This window comes from Sminthopsis crassicaudata, chromosome 5 (assembly GCF_048593235.1).
Source record: "Sminthopsis crassicaudata isolate SCR6 chromosome 5, ASM4859323v1, whole genome shotgun sequence".
NCBI classification, from domain to species: Eukaryota; Metazoa; Chordata; class Mammalia; order Dasyuromorphia; family Dasyuridae; genus Sminthopsis; species Sminthopsis crassicaudata.
Genome location: NC_133621.1, coordinates 34,265,534 through 34,285,350, shown reverse-complemented (window position 1 = coordinate 34,285,350; position 19,817 = coordinate 34,265,534). Strand labels below are relative to the sequence as shown.

At 48.4% G+C, this 19,817-nt stretch overlaps 1 protein-coding gene across 1 annotated transcript in view; it reads left to right on the top strand.

The window, feature by feature from the left end:
• The first annotated feature begins 4,369 nt into the window (after window positions 1-4,369).
• Window positions 4,370-19,817, top strand: part of GALNT15 (polypeptide N-acetylgalactosaminyltransferase 15) — a 39,570-nt gene continuing 24,122 nt past the window's right edge. Inside the window, exons 1-2 of the mRNA XM_074270116.1 lie at window positions 4,370-5,755; window positions 18,197-18,363. Of these exons, the coding sequence (XP_074126217.1) occupies window positions 5,193-5,755; window positions 18,197-18,363 (730 nt within the window). The 5' untranslated portion in view covers window positions 4,370-5,192. The remainder of the gene's footprint in view (window positions 5,756-18,196; window positions 18,364-19,817) is intronic.

Below are 19,817 nucleotides of genomic sequence, written 5' to 3'. Positions count from 1 at the left end.
TTGGTGAAGAAAAGTGTTTTGATTGTTTAACATGCCAGAACTGAGCTTGCCTTTAAAAAAAGAAAAAAACAAACAAACAAAAAGCATTAATTGGCCAAATCATTCTCTCTTTCCCTGCAGTGATCAACACAAGAATTACTGAAGGCCTCTTGGTCTGACTTATAAAGGAAACACAACAGCAAAACCAATTGGAAAATTATGGCAACAAATATGAACACAGGTCAGAAAAAAGAACGCAAACAGTAAATACAAAAATAATAGCTAGCATTTATTTAGTTCCTTATGGTTTGCAAAGTGCTTTATACATGTTTTCTTAGCTGATCTTCACAACAACCAGGTGGGATAAAATCTACTATTATTCCCACTTTACAGATAAGGTAATTGAGACTAGGAGGGGAATTGATTTGCTCAAGGTTACTCAACACAGAGTCTGAGGCAGGATTTGAACTCATGTCTTCTCTGTTCCAAGACTGACACACCTAATTATGCCAGGGGATGGGGAATAGATTAGACAAAACTTGTTCTTCTCTTCCCTTCTGCTAAGTATGGGGATTGGTCCCAGCAGAGCCTCCCAGAGCTCTGGATGCCACGGGGCAGCCCTCTCCATTTGTGCTTGAGTAGCCCATCACTTTAATAAAGGCTCCGTGTCCTCATGTTCCAGGCCAGTTTGTGCTGGTTTTGGGCAGAACCAAAAACACCCAACTCTTTTCTGTGCAAACAAAAAACCAAAGAGTTGTTTGCCCAATAGACTGGCTCCTCTGTGCCAAGAGGACGCTAGCTGGTGGAAGGCAAAGGAGGAGACATTGAAAACTCAACACTCTATTCCCCAAGTGGCCCCCAGGGGCTAAGCTTTCAAAGCCCTCATCTGTCCAGACTCTCCAAGATGGAGGGCTGCCGGGGGCTATTTTTCCAGCATAAATTCATAGTCCTTTAGAAGTAAAAGATGGAATGTTTCTAACTTACCTCCTTTTGGCTGATTAAACTGTTGATTGCTGAGAGCCAGTAGTTTCAAAATGAGGTCCTGAGTCCATCCTGGTGTGAGCCAAGGTTGTCTCAGTAAAAAAAAGCTCTTCATGGGAAGGCAGGAGACCAGGGTTCAAATCCCAGGTTCGTAATGTCCAAGCTGGGTGGTCATAAGTAAGTCATTCTCTCGAGTATCAGCTTTCTCCTTGATGAAAGGGAAACCTTTCCTGTTTTGCTAGACGAGTCAAGCTCAGCTGTGGTCTCTGATCATCAATAGTCTACAAAATCACCCAGAGATCATTTAAAATAAGAGACAACTCCAGTGAGGTAGGCCCCAAAAGTTCAGGGGGGATCATAGGGTATCTTGGACCAAATTGGACCTCCATCTCTGAGGACACTGAACGGCAGCCCAAACAAACTCCCGACGTGTTCTGGAAATGGCGCCTGGCACAGCATAAGGGCTTAATAAATGCTTGTTGCCTGCCATAGTTCAGCCTTTGGGGCCTTTAGGACTGGGAAACTTTCAGGCCTGGGCTGGACTCCTTAAGGAAACATTAGCTTGGTTGGTTTTGAACTGAAATCAAGGGTTTTAGTTGGGACCAAACCAGCTTTGGAAAACACAGAATTAAAGAATTTCAGTGTTGGAACGGACCTCAGTGGTCATTTAGATCGATCCATACCCAAAAAAGAATCCCATTAGAACACACCCAACAAGTGATCACCAAGCCTGGGCTTGAAGAACTCCACTGAGGGGGAAAAGCTAGAAAGGACTGAAATCCTCTTATTTTACAGGCACTAAAAAAAAGACTTTGTTCAACATTACATAAGTAATATGCATCAGAGGTGGTATTTAAACCCAGGTCTTAATCCCTAGAGCTCCTTCCATGATACCATGCTATCCATTACTCTTAGCTCTTCCATCTGGTCTCAAAACAAATCTAATACCTCTTTCATAGGATGGCCTTTCAAATATCTGAAGTCATCTATCATATCCACCTTGCTACCCCCCAATTTTTTCTACCCCTAGTTCCTTCAGTAGGTCCATGGGACCTACAGGATGCTGTGGAAGCAATCAATATCCTTCATCATGGATCATCATCACATCATCATCATCATCATCACAAGGATACCTTCCTTGTGAATATTCTCCAGATCAATGAGGTCCTTCATAAATCATGGTCCTCAGAACCAAGCACAACATCTTACATATGGTCTGGCCAGAGCAGAATACCATTGGCCCTCTGGCACCTTACACTTGATTTCTAGAGTTGGAAATGCTTGAAAACTGAACATTTAACAACTGACTCTTAAAAACCATTTTGAGCTGGCTCCAGCACACTTCTGCATATACGAGGTTGGTATGACCAGGAGACCTTTGTGTATAGCTTAAATCTGATATTCTGATCAGTCACAGTCGGACACACTAATTTGACTCAGGCACAGTGATGTCATTTTAGTCCTTTTCAAGAACGAAGGATAGACAACCAGCCAAAAAGCTTCAATTTGTAGATATCTGTATCTATAACTTTCTTCTACATACATATGAATTAATTAAAAGTAATTACAGGAGGAAGAAAGTACTAATAATTGAGGGGATTGGGAAGGATCCAATGTCCTTCACTCCCTTCCTTCTAGGACTGCTAGGAAAAAAGTGCCTTTCATAGTGCTATCAGTGTGGGTCAATATGACTGTCTAACTCACCCAATGGATGGCCTTTCTCCCTCTATCTCGTGCCATATTTGTTTTGCCAACCTCGTGCCCTAGGCTCAGGTGTTTGACTGGCTATGTAACCTGAACAAGAGGGGTATAGTAGCTTCCTTCAAGTATTTTAAAAGAATTCCCTGTGAAAAAAGGGATAAGATTTGGTCTGCTTGTCACCAGATGATAAAACCAAGAGCAAGGGGTTGGCAAAGTCTCTGAGAGGCATATTTTAGCTTGATGTTACAAAGAAATTAATAACTCAAGAGAATGTTCCAAACGTGAAATAAGCTGTCTCCTTTCCCCTCTACTGGAGGTATCCAATCCGATACCCGATGCCCCCTTGTTGGGCCATGAGGGAGGTGATTTGGACACAGATGGTCTCTGAAGTACCTTCCAACTCTGAAATCTGATGACTTTCTGAGTCTAATCTTATTCTTATAAATTTATCTTATACTTCTGTAAACCTCAGGAAGACCAGGATTCAGATCCAGCCTCCAAAATTTATTAGCGATGTAAATATACGTAATTCATTTTACTCTCTAAGCCTCAATATCTTAATGTATCCAATGAAGATAATAATAGCATTTACTTCACAGGATTGAGGATTAGTCAAAAAAAAAAAAAAAAAAAAAAACTAAGGTGTTTTGCAAATCTTAAAATACTTAGTGCTGGAACAAAGGGTGTGCCCACAAATTGCAGGATATTTGAAGACATTGTGATATAAGAAAGTACAGCACCAGAATATTATTATGCAATAAAATTCACACAGTAATATATGTGAGTTGTTTTGCAAATCTTAAAGCACTATGTATTGGAACAAAGTGTATGCTCACAAACTGGGGCATGGCTAAAGAAACTATGATATAAGATAGTGATGGCATATTTTTATGTACTAGGAAATGTCAAATAAGAGGAATTGGGAGAACATAGGAGGATTTTTATGAACTGATGCAGAATGAGATAAGGGGACCCAACAGAAGAATCTACACAAAATCTCCGACAATGCAAATGAAAAAGAAGCCAAATTCTGTGAACTGGAAAACACCACCCTGAGAATGATCTCAAAGAACACATAATGGGATGGAATGCTTTCTGCAGAAATGGGGGGACTACAAGGGCAGACCGTTGGTGACTACTGGCAGGGTTATAGAAGGCAGGGCTGCAGGGGAAGGAGGACTTAGCAATATTTGGAAAGGAATGGGATGTAAAAGCCAGGGCATCAATAAAACTTATTTTTTAAATGTTTTTTGATTGATTGCCATGGACAAAGTGGGACAGAGCTTAGCAGTGGGGTAAACCCCAACAAACACACATGTTCATATTCAAAGTGCTTGGGAAAGTCTCAGGTTCCAGTATGCATTGAGCAGCTGCCTTCAGTTCTTAGGGATACTGCAGACGTTCTATAATTGGAGAGGTCACTCCCACCTCCTGGGGATGCTGCAGATTTTCTATAATAGGGGGGTCATCCCCACTTTCTGGGGATGTTTCAGACTTTTTATAATAGGGGATCACTCCCACCTTCTGGGGATGCTGCAGACTTTCTGTAATGGGAAAGTCACCCCCACTTCCTGGGGATGCTGCACATTCTATTTAGGGGGGTCACCCCCACTTCCTGAGGATGCTGCAGACTTTCTATAATAGGGGATCACTCCCACCTTCTGGAGATGCTGCAGACTTTCTATAATGGGGGTCACCCCCACCTTCTGGGGATGCTGCACTTTCTCCAGAGGATGTTTCAGACTCTGTAGGATGGGAAGGGCAGCACCGGGGCGAGTAGCAAGAAAAACTTCCTCTGCCACTCCTGGAAGGAAAAGAAATCCATTCTCCAAAGAGATTGTGATCTGGCTCCAGGAGCGGTTCCTCCCTGGATCTGGCAGAGTCCCTGCTTTCAGTTTCTGCACAAGTCCTGCTCTGCAGACTCGGGCTGGGTCGAGGAACAGTGAGGGCGTTAGGACCGAGAGAAAGACACCCACTTTGCTCCGTATTATGTCTGGCACGAGCTCCCTGACTGAGCGCCGGAGTTATGTGTGAAACAAAGTCAGGGGCTGACTCGTTTCCATCTGTTGATCCGACCTGACTTGGAGCATCCAAGCAGGCACCGGGGCTGTCAGAGCTGCTTGGGAGCGGGACCAAGCGGCTCCCCCAGGCATGCTTTAGCACCTCGACCGGGGCAGGAAAACCCGGTGCAAGGAGCAATTGAGGAAGATGGACGGATGATTTTTGGAAAATCATTTGCAAGAAAAAGGGGTAAAAGTGGGGGAGGTGGGAGGTGTGGGGAGCGGGGCCTCGAAGCTGAGGTCAGCCCCAGAGGGCTCCCGAGAACCCTCTGCAGAGGAGACGCCAGAGCCCAGCCCTCTGAGGCCAGCGGGTAGCACCCAGCGCTGGCGGATGTCGGAGGGAGGCAGGAGACCACGCTCCCGGCCCCCGGGAGGAAGCCCGCCGTGCTAGAAGGCCCTTGGCCTGGGCCGAGCCCCGGACCTCCGACGGAGGCCGAACATGCGCTGCCGTGCCGGGGGACCCGAGGCAACATGCTCCTGAGGAGGCGGGCCAGAGCGGGGCCCCGCAGGCTGCAGTTCCTGGCCGGGGTGCTGATGCTGGGATGCTTGCTGGTGACGGTGACCCTGCTGCACCCCCCGCCCCAGGACCTCCCCGGGGACCCCTCGGCCCAGGCGGAGAAGCCCAGCCCCGCGCCGGGGCACCAGGTGGACTTCGGCAAACCGCAGGACTGGGTGCTGGAGACGGAGGAGGAGAGCCAGGAGTACTACCCCCTGGAGGGCCTGGCCCCCTTCCTCTCCCTGAAGGAGGACGAGCTCCTGGTGGCGGTGGCGGCCCCCCGGGACAGGCGCAACCAGAGCCAGAGCCGGAGGAGAGGGGGCTACCGGCTGCTGGGGCGGCAGGGCCGGAGGCCGGAGGAGGGGGCCCCGGCCGGGCCCGCCCCGCCCTGGGGGGCCGCGCTGGAAGGCCTGTCCCTGCCGGACTCGGACGCGGAGGACGGCGAGGAGAAGTTTGCGCCGGACACGTACGGCTTCAACGAAGTGCTAAGCCAGCGGATCTCTCTGCGCAGGGAGCTGCCCGAGGTCCGCGATCCCCTGTGAGTAACCCGGCCTCGGGAAAAAGGGGCGGCCCCTCCGGATCCCTCCACCCCTCCCTCCCTCCCGGGACCGGTCATCTCCCGCCAGCCCCGCGCTTCTCCCCGGCCCCGCTCCCGCGGCCCCCGCGGCCCGGCGCCCAGGGACCTCGCAGGCAGCCCCGCGGCTTCCGACGGGCACACTGAGGCCGGGGCGGAGCGCCACCTGCCCCGAGCCGGGATGGCCGAGCTTTAATCGGGCTCCGCGTGCCCTCCGCACCTCCCAGCCCGGCCGGCGGCAGGGCTCCCTCCCCCGCCCTGAGCCCCCCGGGAGCAGAAGGGCCGTTTCGTGCGGCTCGCTTCCCCCCGAAGGCCTGGGCCACGCCGGGCGGCCGAGCCGAGGGGGAGGAGGGCTCGCTCGGCCTCCGGGGGAGGACCCGGGCTCCGGCTCTCTCGGCACTGTGCTCAGCTCGGCAAGGAGGGCTCGCCCTGGCCGAGGTCGGGCCCCCTCCCCACGCGGGGAGCTCCGCGGCTGGGAACCGAGGGCTTCCGGCTTCCCCGTCCGTAACTGAGACTGGTTCGTAATAGACGGGGAGTCACGGACGTGTAAGGTCCGGCCTGGAGCGGAGCGTTAGGATTGCTAACCCTGTGGCCATGGAGAACTCCCGCTTCACCTCAGCTACCTCATCTGTAAAATGGGCGAGATCAAAGCACAGTATTCCCCTCACTGGAGTAATAGGCTGAAACGAGAGAGGAAACGGAAAAAAAAAAAAAAAAAAAAAAAAGGCTGGGTTATAGTCTCCTATAGGACCAGGGTCAGGGACCCAGGAAACCCCTTAGGAGGCTCGGCTCCAGCTGGGCTGCCAATCAGAGCAGGATGGAGACTTCCTACTCTGGGAGCTCCCCTCCCCCACTGATGAAATCATCAATCTGGATGAAAAATAAAGTGCTATATAAATACCAGATGTCATTGAGTAAGATGGAATCATAATCTTTATTATTCATTATTGATCCAAAGTATCAAAAAAAAAAAAAAAATGGCAATCAGAATCCAAGGACACTCAGTGATGGAGTGCTTGCCAAACCTGAGTGACTCAGCAGCCTGACACCATTCCCAAGAGGTAAGTTCTGAGGGCTGAGGGCCAAGGTCAAGAGCTCCGGCCCGCAGGGGTAGCCCGCTCTGGGCCGGAGAGCAAAAGCAATTCAGGAGACCATGGCCCTGGACTTGGAGATTCCAAGGGCTTCCTTCCTTCCTTTTTCTTTCTTCCTTTCCTTTTTTTCCCTTCCCTTTTCTTTCTTCAGTTCTCTTTTTCTTTTCTTCTTCCTTTTTCTTCCATCCTTCCTTTTTCTTTCTTCATTTCTTTTTATTCTTCCTTTATTTTTCTTCCATCCTTCCTTTTTCTTTCTTCAGTTCTCTTTTTCTTTTCTTCTTTATTTTTCTTCCATCCTTCCTTTTTTTCATTCTTTTCTTTTTTCTTCCTTTCTTTTTTTTCCTTCTTTCCTTTATTTTTTCTTTTGTTTCTTTTTTCCTTCCTTTCCCTTTTCTTCCTTATTTTCTTCTTTCTTTCATTCTTTTTTCTTTTCTTCATTTCTTCCACCCTCCCTCTCTCTCTCTCCCTTCCTTTCTTCCTGTCTTTCTCTCCATCCATCCCTTCATCCTTCCATTCATTTATCTCCTTCTCCCCTTTCCCTCATTGATCCAGGTCTTTAAGTGTCAAGGACATGGAAGTGTAGAACTAAAATCTTTGCCTCAATTGCTCTCTAGCTTTAGTCACTGAATGGATGTGATCTCAGTCAAAGTGAAACTTTTAAAAAGACCAAGGTCTCCCATTGCATCCAGGGCAATCTCCTGTCAAACTGATCTCTAGCCACCGGACCCAGATGGTTCTGGAGGGGAAAGTGAAGCAGGTGACCTTGCACTGCCCTCCTCACTGAAATCCAATTCATTTGCATGTAATCACATCACATTCCTGAAGTCATGGTCCTCTTTGAGAAAAAAAAATGCAAACAACAACTATCTGTCTGTCAATCTGCCTACCTATCTATCCATCTCTCAGCCTATCATCTCTCTTCCCATTATCTTTCTACCTATCTACCTATCTTTTATCTCTTTCTATCATATATTTTTATCTCTTCTCATAATATGGTTAGCTCAGAAGCAAAAGAATTATGATAAGGAGAAAGATAGTATTTTAACTAAGACCCTCCACTTATTCCCTTCCCTTTCCTGCTTCTTTTTGAGCAGTAAATCCATGCTTGTTTGATGTGTGTGTGTGTGTGTGTGTGTGTGTGTGTGTGTGTGTGTGAGAGAGAGAGAGAGAGAGAGAGAGAGAGAGAGAGAGAGAGAGAGAGAGAGAGAGAGACAGGCAGAGTGAATGAATGAGTGTGTGTGTGAGAGAGAGAGAGAGAGACAGAGAGAGATATACAGAGAGAGAGAGAGACAGAGTGAATGAATGAGTGTGTGTGTGTGAGAGAGATATACAGAGAGAGAGAGACAGACAGAGTGAATGAATGTGTGTGTGTGTGTGAGATATATATATATATATATATATATATATATATATATATATATATATATATATATATAGAGAGAGAGAGAGAGAGAGAGAGAGAGAGAGAGAGAGAGAGAGAGAGGAGAGAGAAAGAAAAATAGAGAGAGAAGGGAGAGAGAAAGAAAAATACAGAGAGAGACAGAGAGAGGGGGGGAGGAAGGAAGGAGGGAGAGAGAGACAGAGAGACACAGAGAGAGAGAGACAGAGGGGGGGGAAGGAAGGAAGGAGGGAGAGAGAGGGGGGGAGGAAGGAAGGAGGGAGAGAGAGAGAGAGAAACAGAGAGACACAGTAAGAGAGAGACAGAGGGGGGAAGGAAGGAGGGGGAGAGAGAGAGAGAGAAAGAGAGGAGAGAAAAAAGAAATCAGAGACAGACAGAGAGACAGATGGCTAGCTGGGAGAAACCCAAGGCCATTTCCTTGGGCTGGACAGTGCCCCTTGTGCATCCATAGCGGTTTCAGAAAGCTTCTCATCTGAACTAGGTTGTAAAGAGTGGAGGATCTGACAGTGTTTTCCCATAGTCCTTAGTTCTGCATCCCCCAGAGACAGGACTGGCCATTTCTCCCTCCCTCCTCCCCCAAGAAAGGGGTCTCCTCACTTAGCCAGGAAGGCTTCTCAAGATTTGTGGTGCCCTCTGCTGGCATAAAGATGTAAAGTCAGGCCGACAGACCAGTTCCTTGCCATAGAGAGTGAGGGTCGGCAGAGCTGAGAGCTACTGGCCAGGTGTCTGCTGCCACCAAAGGCCAAAAAGGGCGGGGTGGAGGAGGGGGGCGGGGGGGGGGGGGAGAAGTATGACGGGGGTAACTCTTCTTTTAAAAGATAATTGGACCAAGAAGAGCCCAGCCCTCTCCCAAATCTAAGGGAATGGGGGGGGGGGGGAGGAATAGGATAAGGTGGGTGGATAAAGCTGTGTAGATTAATGGCAGTGAGACAAGGTGTGGTGCCCACTTCGGGCATAAGGAGCTCTATTAAGTAACTACTTAATGAGAAAGGGATAAAGGAGGAGGGAGGGGGAGAAGAGAAGGGAAGGATCCATAGAGGGAGGGAATTGGGAAGGTTAAGTAATGGCAAGCAAGTTACCAGGTAAAAGTAAAGTTCCAGAGCTGCAGGAATAGGAAACATGTACAACGTGATGACAATGATTAGGAGTAGAATTTATTAGAAAAAAAAGTAGGGGTATTAATTATTCCTCTTAGACAAAGTCAATTTCTTAAAAAAAGATTCAATCAAGAGAAAAATCTATATTATATGTCAGTCATGTGTGTATGTATATATACATGAGTGTATGTCTCTATGTGTATATATGTGTATGTTTGTGAGTGCACGTGGGCAAATATACATACATATATATATATATATATATATATATATATATATATATATATATATATATATATATATATATATATATATATATATATATATATATATATATATATATATATATATCTGTGCTTAACTGTAGCCTGCTTGGGGGAGGGGGAAAGGATGAAAGGAGAAAAAAAATAAAGTAAAAAGTGCACAGCAGAGGATGAAGGAAAACCTGCAAGGAAGCAAAGAAGGACAGTCATGAATGCGATGTTTTCTGTTATATATGCTTTTTTGAAACGGAAATTTATCCCTGATGTTCTGCTGGGCACATGACAATTTTTTTTCTTTTTCTATTTTGCTTTTTCTTATTTTACATTTAAGTTTTAAATAAACAAATACATCTAAATAAATATTTTAAAATTAAAATATTAAAGCTATTACTAAATTTTAATGTTTATATATTTAATATCAGGAACTCACTCTCTCCAGATCAATTAGGTTTTTATGATTAAGCAATCGATAAGCAGACATTTACTATATGACTACTGTGTTTCGGGAATTATGCTAAACACCAAGGATACATATCGATCAATATTTATTTATTAAACACTTACTATGTGCTAGGCACTACCAGAACTTACCATGACTTGCGTTATAAGGAAGGTTCGAAGCCTCTGGGGCTTCCCCCAAGAAGTACCATCTTCAGAAGTTAGCCTATGTCTTTTAAGTGAATCCAGGAGGAAGCACATCTAATTCAGCCCCTGCCAATCCTTCCCCATTGTCCAGATAAAAATATCAGGGCCAAGAGGCTTGTCTACAGTTGGAGTTGGGAACCAAACCCAGTCTCCTTAAGGGTCAGTCCAAAATCCTTTCCCAGCCTCTTAGCTTATGGCAGCTAGCCCCAGCATGGAACCACCCAGGGAGAAGTGCCTAGCACAAATCCCAGACCACTGGGGAGATGATGATAAACCGCTCCTAGTCTCTTCCACTTTTAAAGAGAACCAAGCAAGCCAAGTCCCTAGCACCTCTACATTCAGGTAAATGGCCAGTGGCTCTTGGAGCCACCAAGTCCTGGGCACGACTCTCCAACACGCAGAAATCCAAGAGCAGCCCTCCCTCCCTGGGGCTTGGAACATCCAGGGTGGCCTTTTCCATATTTTCCTTCTCCTTTAAGGTTCTAGATTCGTGTCTTTCACTGCAGGACCACCCCTGTCCAGTTCTGCCTACCTCGTTTATTCCTTGTCCGAACACTCTTCATAGACACAGCCCTGCCCACAGAATGAAGGCACGAAAGCCATCTAACTACAGTGTTTATCGAGCCCTACTGTGTTTGAGGGACTGCTCTAGGTGTGGGGATATAAAGATGAGCAGTAACAGCCCTTGCCCCCTGAGACCTTGGTGCAGTGGAGAAAGGGCTGGACTTTGGCGAGATGAGATGGATGGGGAGCCAACCTGCAGGCTAAGAAAACCAATTCAACCCCTCCTAAGAAAGTTATAATCTTCTATATCTTTAAACTGTCAATATCAAATCAGGTGATGATCTACACCGCAGGAGGGAGTTTATTCAGGAGTTTTCTATGTTTATGAATTATCAGGACCAGTCCCCAGTCCTCTCCTTTGCAGTCTGAAAAACCTGAATTCAAATCTCATCTCTGACACATACATTGCTATGTAAGGGCCAAACAAAAAGCTTTACTTCCCTCAAAGCATTCGTGATTATAAATATGTTACAGTGATATTTGTTATCACTGCTAGGTATAACTCTAGGTCAGCTATATTTGTCACTAACGTAATTCCTGGGGGAGCCCAGAGAGTGCCTAGAAAGAGTGGTGTGAAGTAGCCAGTGATGGCGATGGGAGAGATCCCAGAAGTTGTAGGAACACTTGCCGAGGGGGTGAAATAACGTGAGCCAATAAGGTGATGGCCGTTACAGGGTGATAGGTGAGTGAAGAGGCAGGAGGTCACTGTGGGCTAGCCTGGAGAGCGTCATGGAGTTGGGCAGGAGGATGAATTGAATCCAGTTGGGAGGCTCACCTCTGATATCTAGCTCTTAGATGTCCTCCCCCAGACATACAGTGGCTTCTTTAGAGTAGGAGTGTTTTTATGTCTCTCATGCTTATATTGACGGTTTGTGAGTTCCATGGCTATCTCCAAAATACCAGGAGAAGGTGCGGAAGGACTCCGGAGAGATGGTGCGGTCCCGAGGGAAGGGCTGGCTTCGAATCAGAGGGCTTGCCCCATGTGTTTCCCCTTGCCTCTGCTTCCCTCTCCTTAGGAAGAAAGCCACTGGCCTGGGGTCTGAAGGTCTTCCCAGCTCTGGTCTCCCATGCCCCACCATCTAGATCTTCCTTTGCATCCTCCCTCCCTCTTTCCCCTAGCAATGCCGACAGAAAGTCCTCCGTGGGGCTCCATGGGGAGTGAGGGTCCTGACTGGACAGTTCCATTCAGATCCAAGAGAAGCTGGAGCACGACTGTCCCCAACAGCCTGAGCTGGGCCTGATGCTGAGGGCATGGGATCCCCAGGGCCGGGAGAGCAGGGGGGTCAGGAACTCAGAGCGCCAGTGACCCCTGAGATCTGCCTCATGGTTCCCAGTCTAGTGAGCTCAAGAAGAAGGTGCTGTGGGGTGGGTGCCCCCCAGGACCAGCTGCAGGGCAATAGAACCAGGTCCCAGCTGGCAGGCCCTCTTGGCAGATCCTCCAGCCTCCTGCCCTTGAGGAGCCTTCAGAGAACAGTTACTTTATTGTATGGAGACATTTCATTCCACATACATTCATCAAATGAGAGAATGTCCGTAAATCATAGCTTAGAGGCTCATTTTCTTCCCTTCCTTATTTAAGCCCTGATGGTGGCAGAGCCCCGGACTCTTAGGAACACGGGAAGGTGGGGAAGCTGTAAAGGGCTTGGTAATAAACCAGGCCTGGCATCAGGAAGCTTTGTGGTGGTTGGTCTTCCAACCATTTCCAACTCTTCGTGAGCTCATGTGGGGTTTTCTTGGCAGATCCTGGAATGTTGGCCCTTTCCTTCTCCAGATCATTTCACAGATGAGGAAACTGAGGCACCAGAGTGAAGCACCTTGCCCAGAGTCACACAGATAGTAAAGGTCTGGGGCCAGATTTGACTCAGGTCTTCCTGACTGCCCCCAGCTACACCATCCCGCTTCCAATCACCCAGTTTTATACCCTCCAAAGCACCATTAACTCTATTCTCAGTCTCCACACCAGCTAGTTGCTAGGGCTTGCTGATTCTGCTTCTCTGGCGTCCATCCCCTTCTCCCACTCACATGGCCAGTCCCCTAGTGACTTCTCACTGGGACTATGGCTGTAGCCTCCAAAACTGGCCTCCTCCTGCCTAGCCTCTCCTCTCCTTAATCCATTCCACACAGGGGCCACTTTGGTGCCTCTAAGACTGTGCCACTTTCCAGTCCACAAGCTTTAGTGCTTTTCTGTTGCCTCAAAGAGAAAATACAAACTCTTCTGCTTGGCAGTGAGATCACAAGGAGGAGGAAGAGGAAGAGGAGGAGGAGGCCTTTTCTGATCCTTCCCAGGATCTCTCTCCTCCATCAAAAACATGGACTTTGTAAGCATTTGCTTCTTTGTGTGCATGTGGTCCAGTACAATGGCTGCTTCCTGAAGGCAACTGCTTGATTATTGTCATCCCCCAGCTCCAGTATGGTGCCAGGTACCTAGTTAGAGCTTAATAAATGTCCGTAGAATTAGACTGTTGACTGGAATTATAGGAAGAGAAATAGATGGAGGAGCTAGCAAGAGCCTTGGCCTGAAATCTTAGCTTTTGTCCTTGATTATACAAGTCTACAATCAAATAATTATTCTTGTTCTTAGTTTTAAGGATAATTTTGAGTCTGTGTGCCTGTGAAGTGGAGCTAATATTGTTGTTAGACCCGCCTTAGCAGGCTGCCGGGATCTAAACCCTTTATAAACCCGAGAGTACCAGAGATGCGGGTGTGATACAGTGATTATTACACTCCTTAGTTGGGGTAAATGGGCAAAAAAAGGACTGCAGAGAAATGGAGATTAATAAAGATGAATTCGCCGAGTTCCTTACTTAATCGAAGTCAATACTTACTTGCTGTGAGCTCCAGGACAAATCATCTAACTGGGAAACGTAGATGAAGGAACCTGTTTGCCTTTGCAGGGGGATTGAGAGGGAGGCTGAGTCCAAGCCCACATAAGCACTGAGCATTCTTTGTAGGACGAGGGCTCTCTATGCAGGGGGCAGCCAACTTTCAATTATCTGTGAATGGGTTATCCACTTTGCAGGTGATACAAGGCAAACCTCCTCCAGCCCCCCCAGCCCCCCCATCCAGCTGATTCCCCGTCTGCCAACGGCAGGGCTTTTCCTGGTCAGAGCCTGGGTAAGTAAGTGGCTTCTAGATGTGTCTCTGGCTGTATCCGAGGCCTAGCCCCATTGGATCTGGGAAGCTGGGCGTCATTTTTGTACCAGCTGGATGTCTTCTCTGTTAGATTATGGGGAATGTATTTCCACCTAGAGAGCTGATTTTATGCTATTGTTATGACTGTTGCCGGCTCTCACGTATAGTAAAGACCAGTTCAATTCCTCAAATGCAGTAAGTGCCTACTATGTGCAAAGCACTGTGCCAGGGACTGGCTTTATGAGATCACAGCTCTTCCCAGCTGGATTGAGGCCATATTAAATCTATATAGTAGCAGCAGTCTAGTCCAAATTATATAGTCAAGTTATACTAGTCAACAATCAACGTAATGATTACTTTTGTTTTTAGTTTTAAGGAGATAATGATGAGTTAGCATGGCTTAGTGATTAGAAAGTCAGACTTAGAGTCACAAAGACTGGATTCAAGTCTTAACCCTGGCCTATACTGGTTGTGTGGCCCTGGACATGTCATCCAGCCCTTTAATTTCCCAGGCAACTCTCTAAGATCCTGCTGATCAATACAGGTGAAGGAAGTTTCCTCACAAGGAGCGCCCTTTACCAATGAATTCACAGAATCACAGAACTATAATCATAATTATTCATCTCCCCCAAGTGTGTCCCAAGGCATCAGACAATATTTGCAAAGTGCTTAGCACAGCATCTGGCACATAGTAGGTGCTTAATAAATACTTCTCCCATTCCATGGTGTGGAGGTGACTCTGGACTCTCAAAGGCTGTGTCCATTGGGCCCATGGTCTAGCAGGTTCTTCTGTGCTAAAACAGCTTCAAAGATGGTGGCCCTAGTGACAGACTGTTTGTTGGAGGATGACTGGCCTCGCTAAGTACAGGAAGGCTCACCGCCAGCATTCTGGACACGTAGGAATGAATTTTTTGGTCCTGGCAACTCACTTTCCCAAAAAAGAAACAGATCAAATAATTATGATGACTAGCTGGTTTGTGTGCTTTAAGACTTGCAAAACACTTTGCATATATTACTTTATTTTATCCTCACAAGAACCCTATGAGATGGATGTTCTTGTTATTTTGCAGTTGAGGAAACAGGCAGAGTGAAGTTTAAGGGACACATAATAAGTTCCAATGCACAATCTGAACTCCGGTGCTCCTGTCTCTAAGCCCAATGGTCTCTATTCACTGCCCCGGAGAGCTGTCTCAAAATGGGCCCCAGTCCCACGTGGCCCCCTTCCGTTTCTACAATGATTATGACAGAAATGGGGGCAATCCTTCACTTGAGCCTAATTATCCTTTTAATTTTTGGACTGACCCTGGGGAAGGGAATTCTCAGCGAGGAACGTCCCTTTAATAATGCAGATCTTACAAAATCCCCCTTATGGCCACCTGTCGAGGCTGGTGAGAAAGGGCAGGACACCCCTTTATGCACCCCAGAATGTGGATGCTTTTTTTCTGATAAAGACATTTCTGGCTAGAGAGAGCCTGTGTAGCTGGTCCAGAGCTCCAGACTGGCGTAGTTCTTTCAAACCCTGGGAAGGGCAGAAGCTTTGTCACGGCTCACAACAAATGAGAACCGACTCTGGCACCTCATCCATGACCAGTTCTCAGCTGTAGAATAAAAGAGGCTTTCCCAGAACCACCAGAGTTTCCCAGGCAATTTACTGGTCCAAGGGGAAACTCATAAAAATCCTAAGGCCCAAAATGGCTCTTTTCCCATAACCTTTCATTCTAAATACACAAAGAAGGTTACCCCTCTGTTTCCCTGGTTGAATCTAATGAGCTCCCCAGTTACACATATCATGGAAGACCAGTAGAGCAGACCCCAAAGTCTCAATTCACAAGATCACGGAGTGGGAGCTAGAGGAGCCTTGGAGGCCATAAAGTTGGGCCCCCTCATTTTCAGCCAGCGGCCGGAGGTTAAATAGCTTGCCCAGGTCACAAAGCAGTAGGAGACAAAGGTGGGATTTGAAACTTGGTCTGGTGACTTCAAAATGAATACGAAATTCAAGTTGACACAGGTTATTAAGTGCCTGCTTTGTGCAGAGTACTGAAGACCCAAAGATGAAAACAAAGGGTCCCTTCCCGTAAGGAGCTTCTATTATAAAAGACCCTTTCCTGCCCTGCCCTCCTTCCCATCAGACACACCAGGGCACTCATGATTTGGGAAACGTTCAGGTCACCTCCAAACTCATGAGGCGCACGTGTCCAAGAGAGCCCGGTGGTTTTGTCAGGATTGTCCGAGGGTTCATTCCCCCTCCCCTTCTGTGTCCCAATTAAGCTGGAGAAACCCCCAATGGGCAGATGACACCCCTTTCCCCTCCCCCAAAAGAACCCAAAGGAACCAACACCTTATTTCCAGCCCCACCTGGCCCGTAGTGAGCAGCTCCATCCAGCCATGTCTGCCTGGGCCTGCCTCCCACTCACATCGCCTTGCCAGACACGGAATAATAAACCTCTGGCTTCTCTTAAAAGCCTCTAATGGGCCACGAGACACAAGGGCCTGCCAGACTTCTGTTTGCAATACTGAGCTCCCTGGTCCAGAATCACGTCCAGCAGCTTCATCGTCGCACACAAACCCCAGAGCAGGTTCGCCCAGAGTACAGAGGCTCTCCCCGGGAAGCCAAGTTCTGAGGCTTTCCGCTCCCTCCTGCTAATGACTCTGTTCCCATGGCAAGGGGCCAGACTCACCACCCGCGAAAATGAAGTTGTCTGCTGCACAGGGATGGCTCTGCCGCGCACTCGCAGGAGCAGCCCCTGTCTTGGAGAAAGCATGCGGCGGTTTCCAAAGCTCCGTCGGCCCAAGCCCACTGACGCCCCCATCATGCGTAGTGGGAGCAGGGCCGGAGGACCCCGCTTCGAATTTTGCCTCTGACGCTTACTGCTCGGCAAAATTCGACCCATCAGTTAGCTAGCAAACAACGTAAACAGGAGGTTCCTGGGACTCCGCTTCCTGTGAAATTAGGGAGTCAGTCCCGATGACCCAGCTTGGGATATAATCTCATGATCTCGACCTCACGGCTTCCATTTTCCCGAACAAGGAGAACACAAGCATCTACCTCTTTGCTGAAAGTCTGCTAATTAAATCCAAGCACAGCAATACTTGGGCTATCCGGGTAACACTTGAAGGTGGCCAAAGTGCCATACGTGGGTAACCGCTCGGGGAGCTGCTGGCGGCTTTGGAGGGTTCTAAGCAAGGAAGCCCAGCTTTTCTCTTTTCTCTTGCTCTCCCATCTTTGGATTCAGAATATGATCCCTCAGATTTCTTCCCCCCTTTCCATTGGAATTATAAGGGTAAAAAACAACCCTCAATTCTGCTTTGGGGAAGTTTAATAAAATATTAATAATCAAGGCAGAGGTTCCTAACATGGCAGCCTTATGCCTGGAATGCCAAGGGTCTCTGCCCCCTGGAACCCTGTTTCCTGTGCCCTCTTCTCTTTACTTAACACCTTTTACTAACTAGACTTTAACCTTACTTCCAAGCCCCAAAATAAACCTCTTTTATCAATCTAAAAAAATGAGTAATCAAAACCACAGAATTCCCTGTTATAACTCTAAGCCTCCATGCTAGGATTTAAAAAGAAAGGAGGGATCAGAGCTCTCTTCCTTTTGATTCCCATCCCAACCATTCACTAGTTCCACCGAAGCCCCGATGTTCAATCATAGCAGAGGAGAAACCGCTTCGAAGGTGGAATCACAAATCACAAATCAGGAACAACTTAAGGAACAGCTAAGTCTTGTGGTAACTTGCCGGCGGGATGGATGTGAGGTGGGGGATGGAGGAGAGGAAAGGAGAAGGGAGAGCAATCGGACACTTCACCATCCATTGCCTCCTCCTTTGGGACTGGAAAAGACAAACAGAAAGCCATATTGTCTCCTCGAGACACGAAGGCCCAGAATCCACGGAGTTAGGCCTCAGGATCCCAGGGGAAAAAGGGCTTGTTTCCTCTTCCCAATTTTTTTGTTTGTTTATGGAACAATCAAAGAATCCCAGCTCAGCCTTCAGAGGTATAAGAAGGAAGATACGTGCATTAGCTCATTTGACTCCCTAAAGCAGCTTGGGGAGGGTAATCCCGCGGTAGGTTAAGAGCCCCTGCTGCACAGAGACGTCAGCACCGGGTACGGCGAGGGGCCGCCGTGAGCCAGGAGAATGCGCCCCTCCTCCCTGGAAGATCCTTCTCTCATTCTCGGTTCTGTTTTTCTTCCCTGTCACCCTGTGACCCCCAGGTGTCTGCAGCAGGACCATGGTGACGATCTGCCCACGGCCAGCGTCATCATCTGCTTCCATGACGAGGCCTGGTCTACTCTCCTCAGAACTGTGCACAGTGTCTTGGACACGAGCCCCAGAGCCTTCCTCAAGGAGATCATCCTTGTTGATGACCTCAGCCAACAAGGTAGAGGCCTCCCCTCCCCCCCTCTTCCCCTTCTCTCTTAAAGACTGAGGCTCTGGATTCCAGGGAGAGTCACAGGTGGGCAAGCGAGCCCGTCGGGCATTGGTGAGCCTGGGCAAACTAGTATAATGCAGCCTAAGGAGAGGCTGCTCTGCCAGGTCTCAGGAGCTGTGGGTTCTCCCTCTGCCCCTCATCTCTTTGTGACCTCAGACAAGGTACATAACTGCTTTGTGCCGCAATTTCCCCTCCCTGTAAAAAAAAAAACAAAAAAACCCACACCAGGGACAGCGTGGAACAGCGGGAGAGAGGGACCGGTTTGTAGTAAGAGGACCCTGAACAAGTCACATGACCATTTGGGGCCACATCATTTTTCTGGGGGAATTTTCCCCAATGTGATTTCATTAGCATAGGGAACTCCCAGTGAAGAAATTCTCTCTGCCCATGTCCCTCCGGCCTCCCGGTCAGCCTCCTACAGAGAGGCTTGGGCTGTGGGAGGCTAGGTCACTTGCCGGTGCGACGCTAAGCAAGTCACTTAACTCCCTTTGCCTCAGTTTCCTCATCTGTAAAATGAGCTGGAGAAGAAAATGGTCAGCCGTCCCAGTGCCTCTGCCAGGAAAACCCGAAGGCAGGGGGTGGAGGACTGAAAAACAACGGAACCACCAGAGCCAGTGAATGGCGGAGCTGGGGCTTGTAGCCGGGCCTCCCGGAGCCAGTTCTCCAGAAGCTGGGCCTGGCGCTGCTCTCCTCTGCTCACCGTGCTGGACGGAGCAGTCTGCCCTCTCTCCAGCCCCAAGGCAGTGACCCCGGGGCTTTCCCACTGGTCAGGGCTGGGTCCTGTTGGCAGAACACTGGGAGGCCCTCAGTCCAAACTGCCGGGACCACCCTGCTGCTCTTCCAGGTCCGCCCCATAGGGTGTGAGTGGATCAGAAGAGGTAAAACGTAAGCCAAGACAGGACAGTCAGACCCTGCCCCAGCCAGAGAGCCGCCCTCGGACAACTTTCAACACTCTCCTCCCACCCTGGCCCCCCAAAAGGCCCCGAGGGAAGTGTTTGCTCAGTGGAGGACGGGTCTCTGACACCTGAGCGCTCCCTGTGGAAATCTCAGAGAACCAATAATGAATGATGATGGTGGTGACGATGGCAAGCTGCCACTGATGCGGCTCCTCTCAAAGACGCTCACGACAACCCTGGGGGGAAGGCCTGATGTCACCCCCGCTTTTACAGATGAGGAAACTGAGGCACAGGCTTCGTGACTGGGGAGCAGAATTTATAGGGTGGAGGAGTGACTTCAGAAATGGACCAGGGACCTTAGAGCGGCCCCAAGCTTGGGCGGCCAGGTGGGTGGAGCACCGGCCCTGGACTGGGGGGGGGGGGGGGAGGAGCCAGAGTCTAAATCCAGGCTCAGACTCTTCCTAGCTGTGTGCCCCTGGCAGGTCAGCCCTGATCACCTCCAAAGGA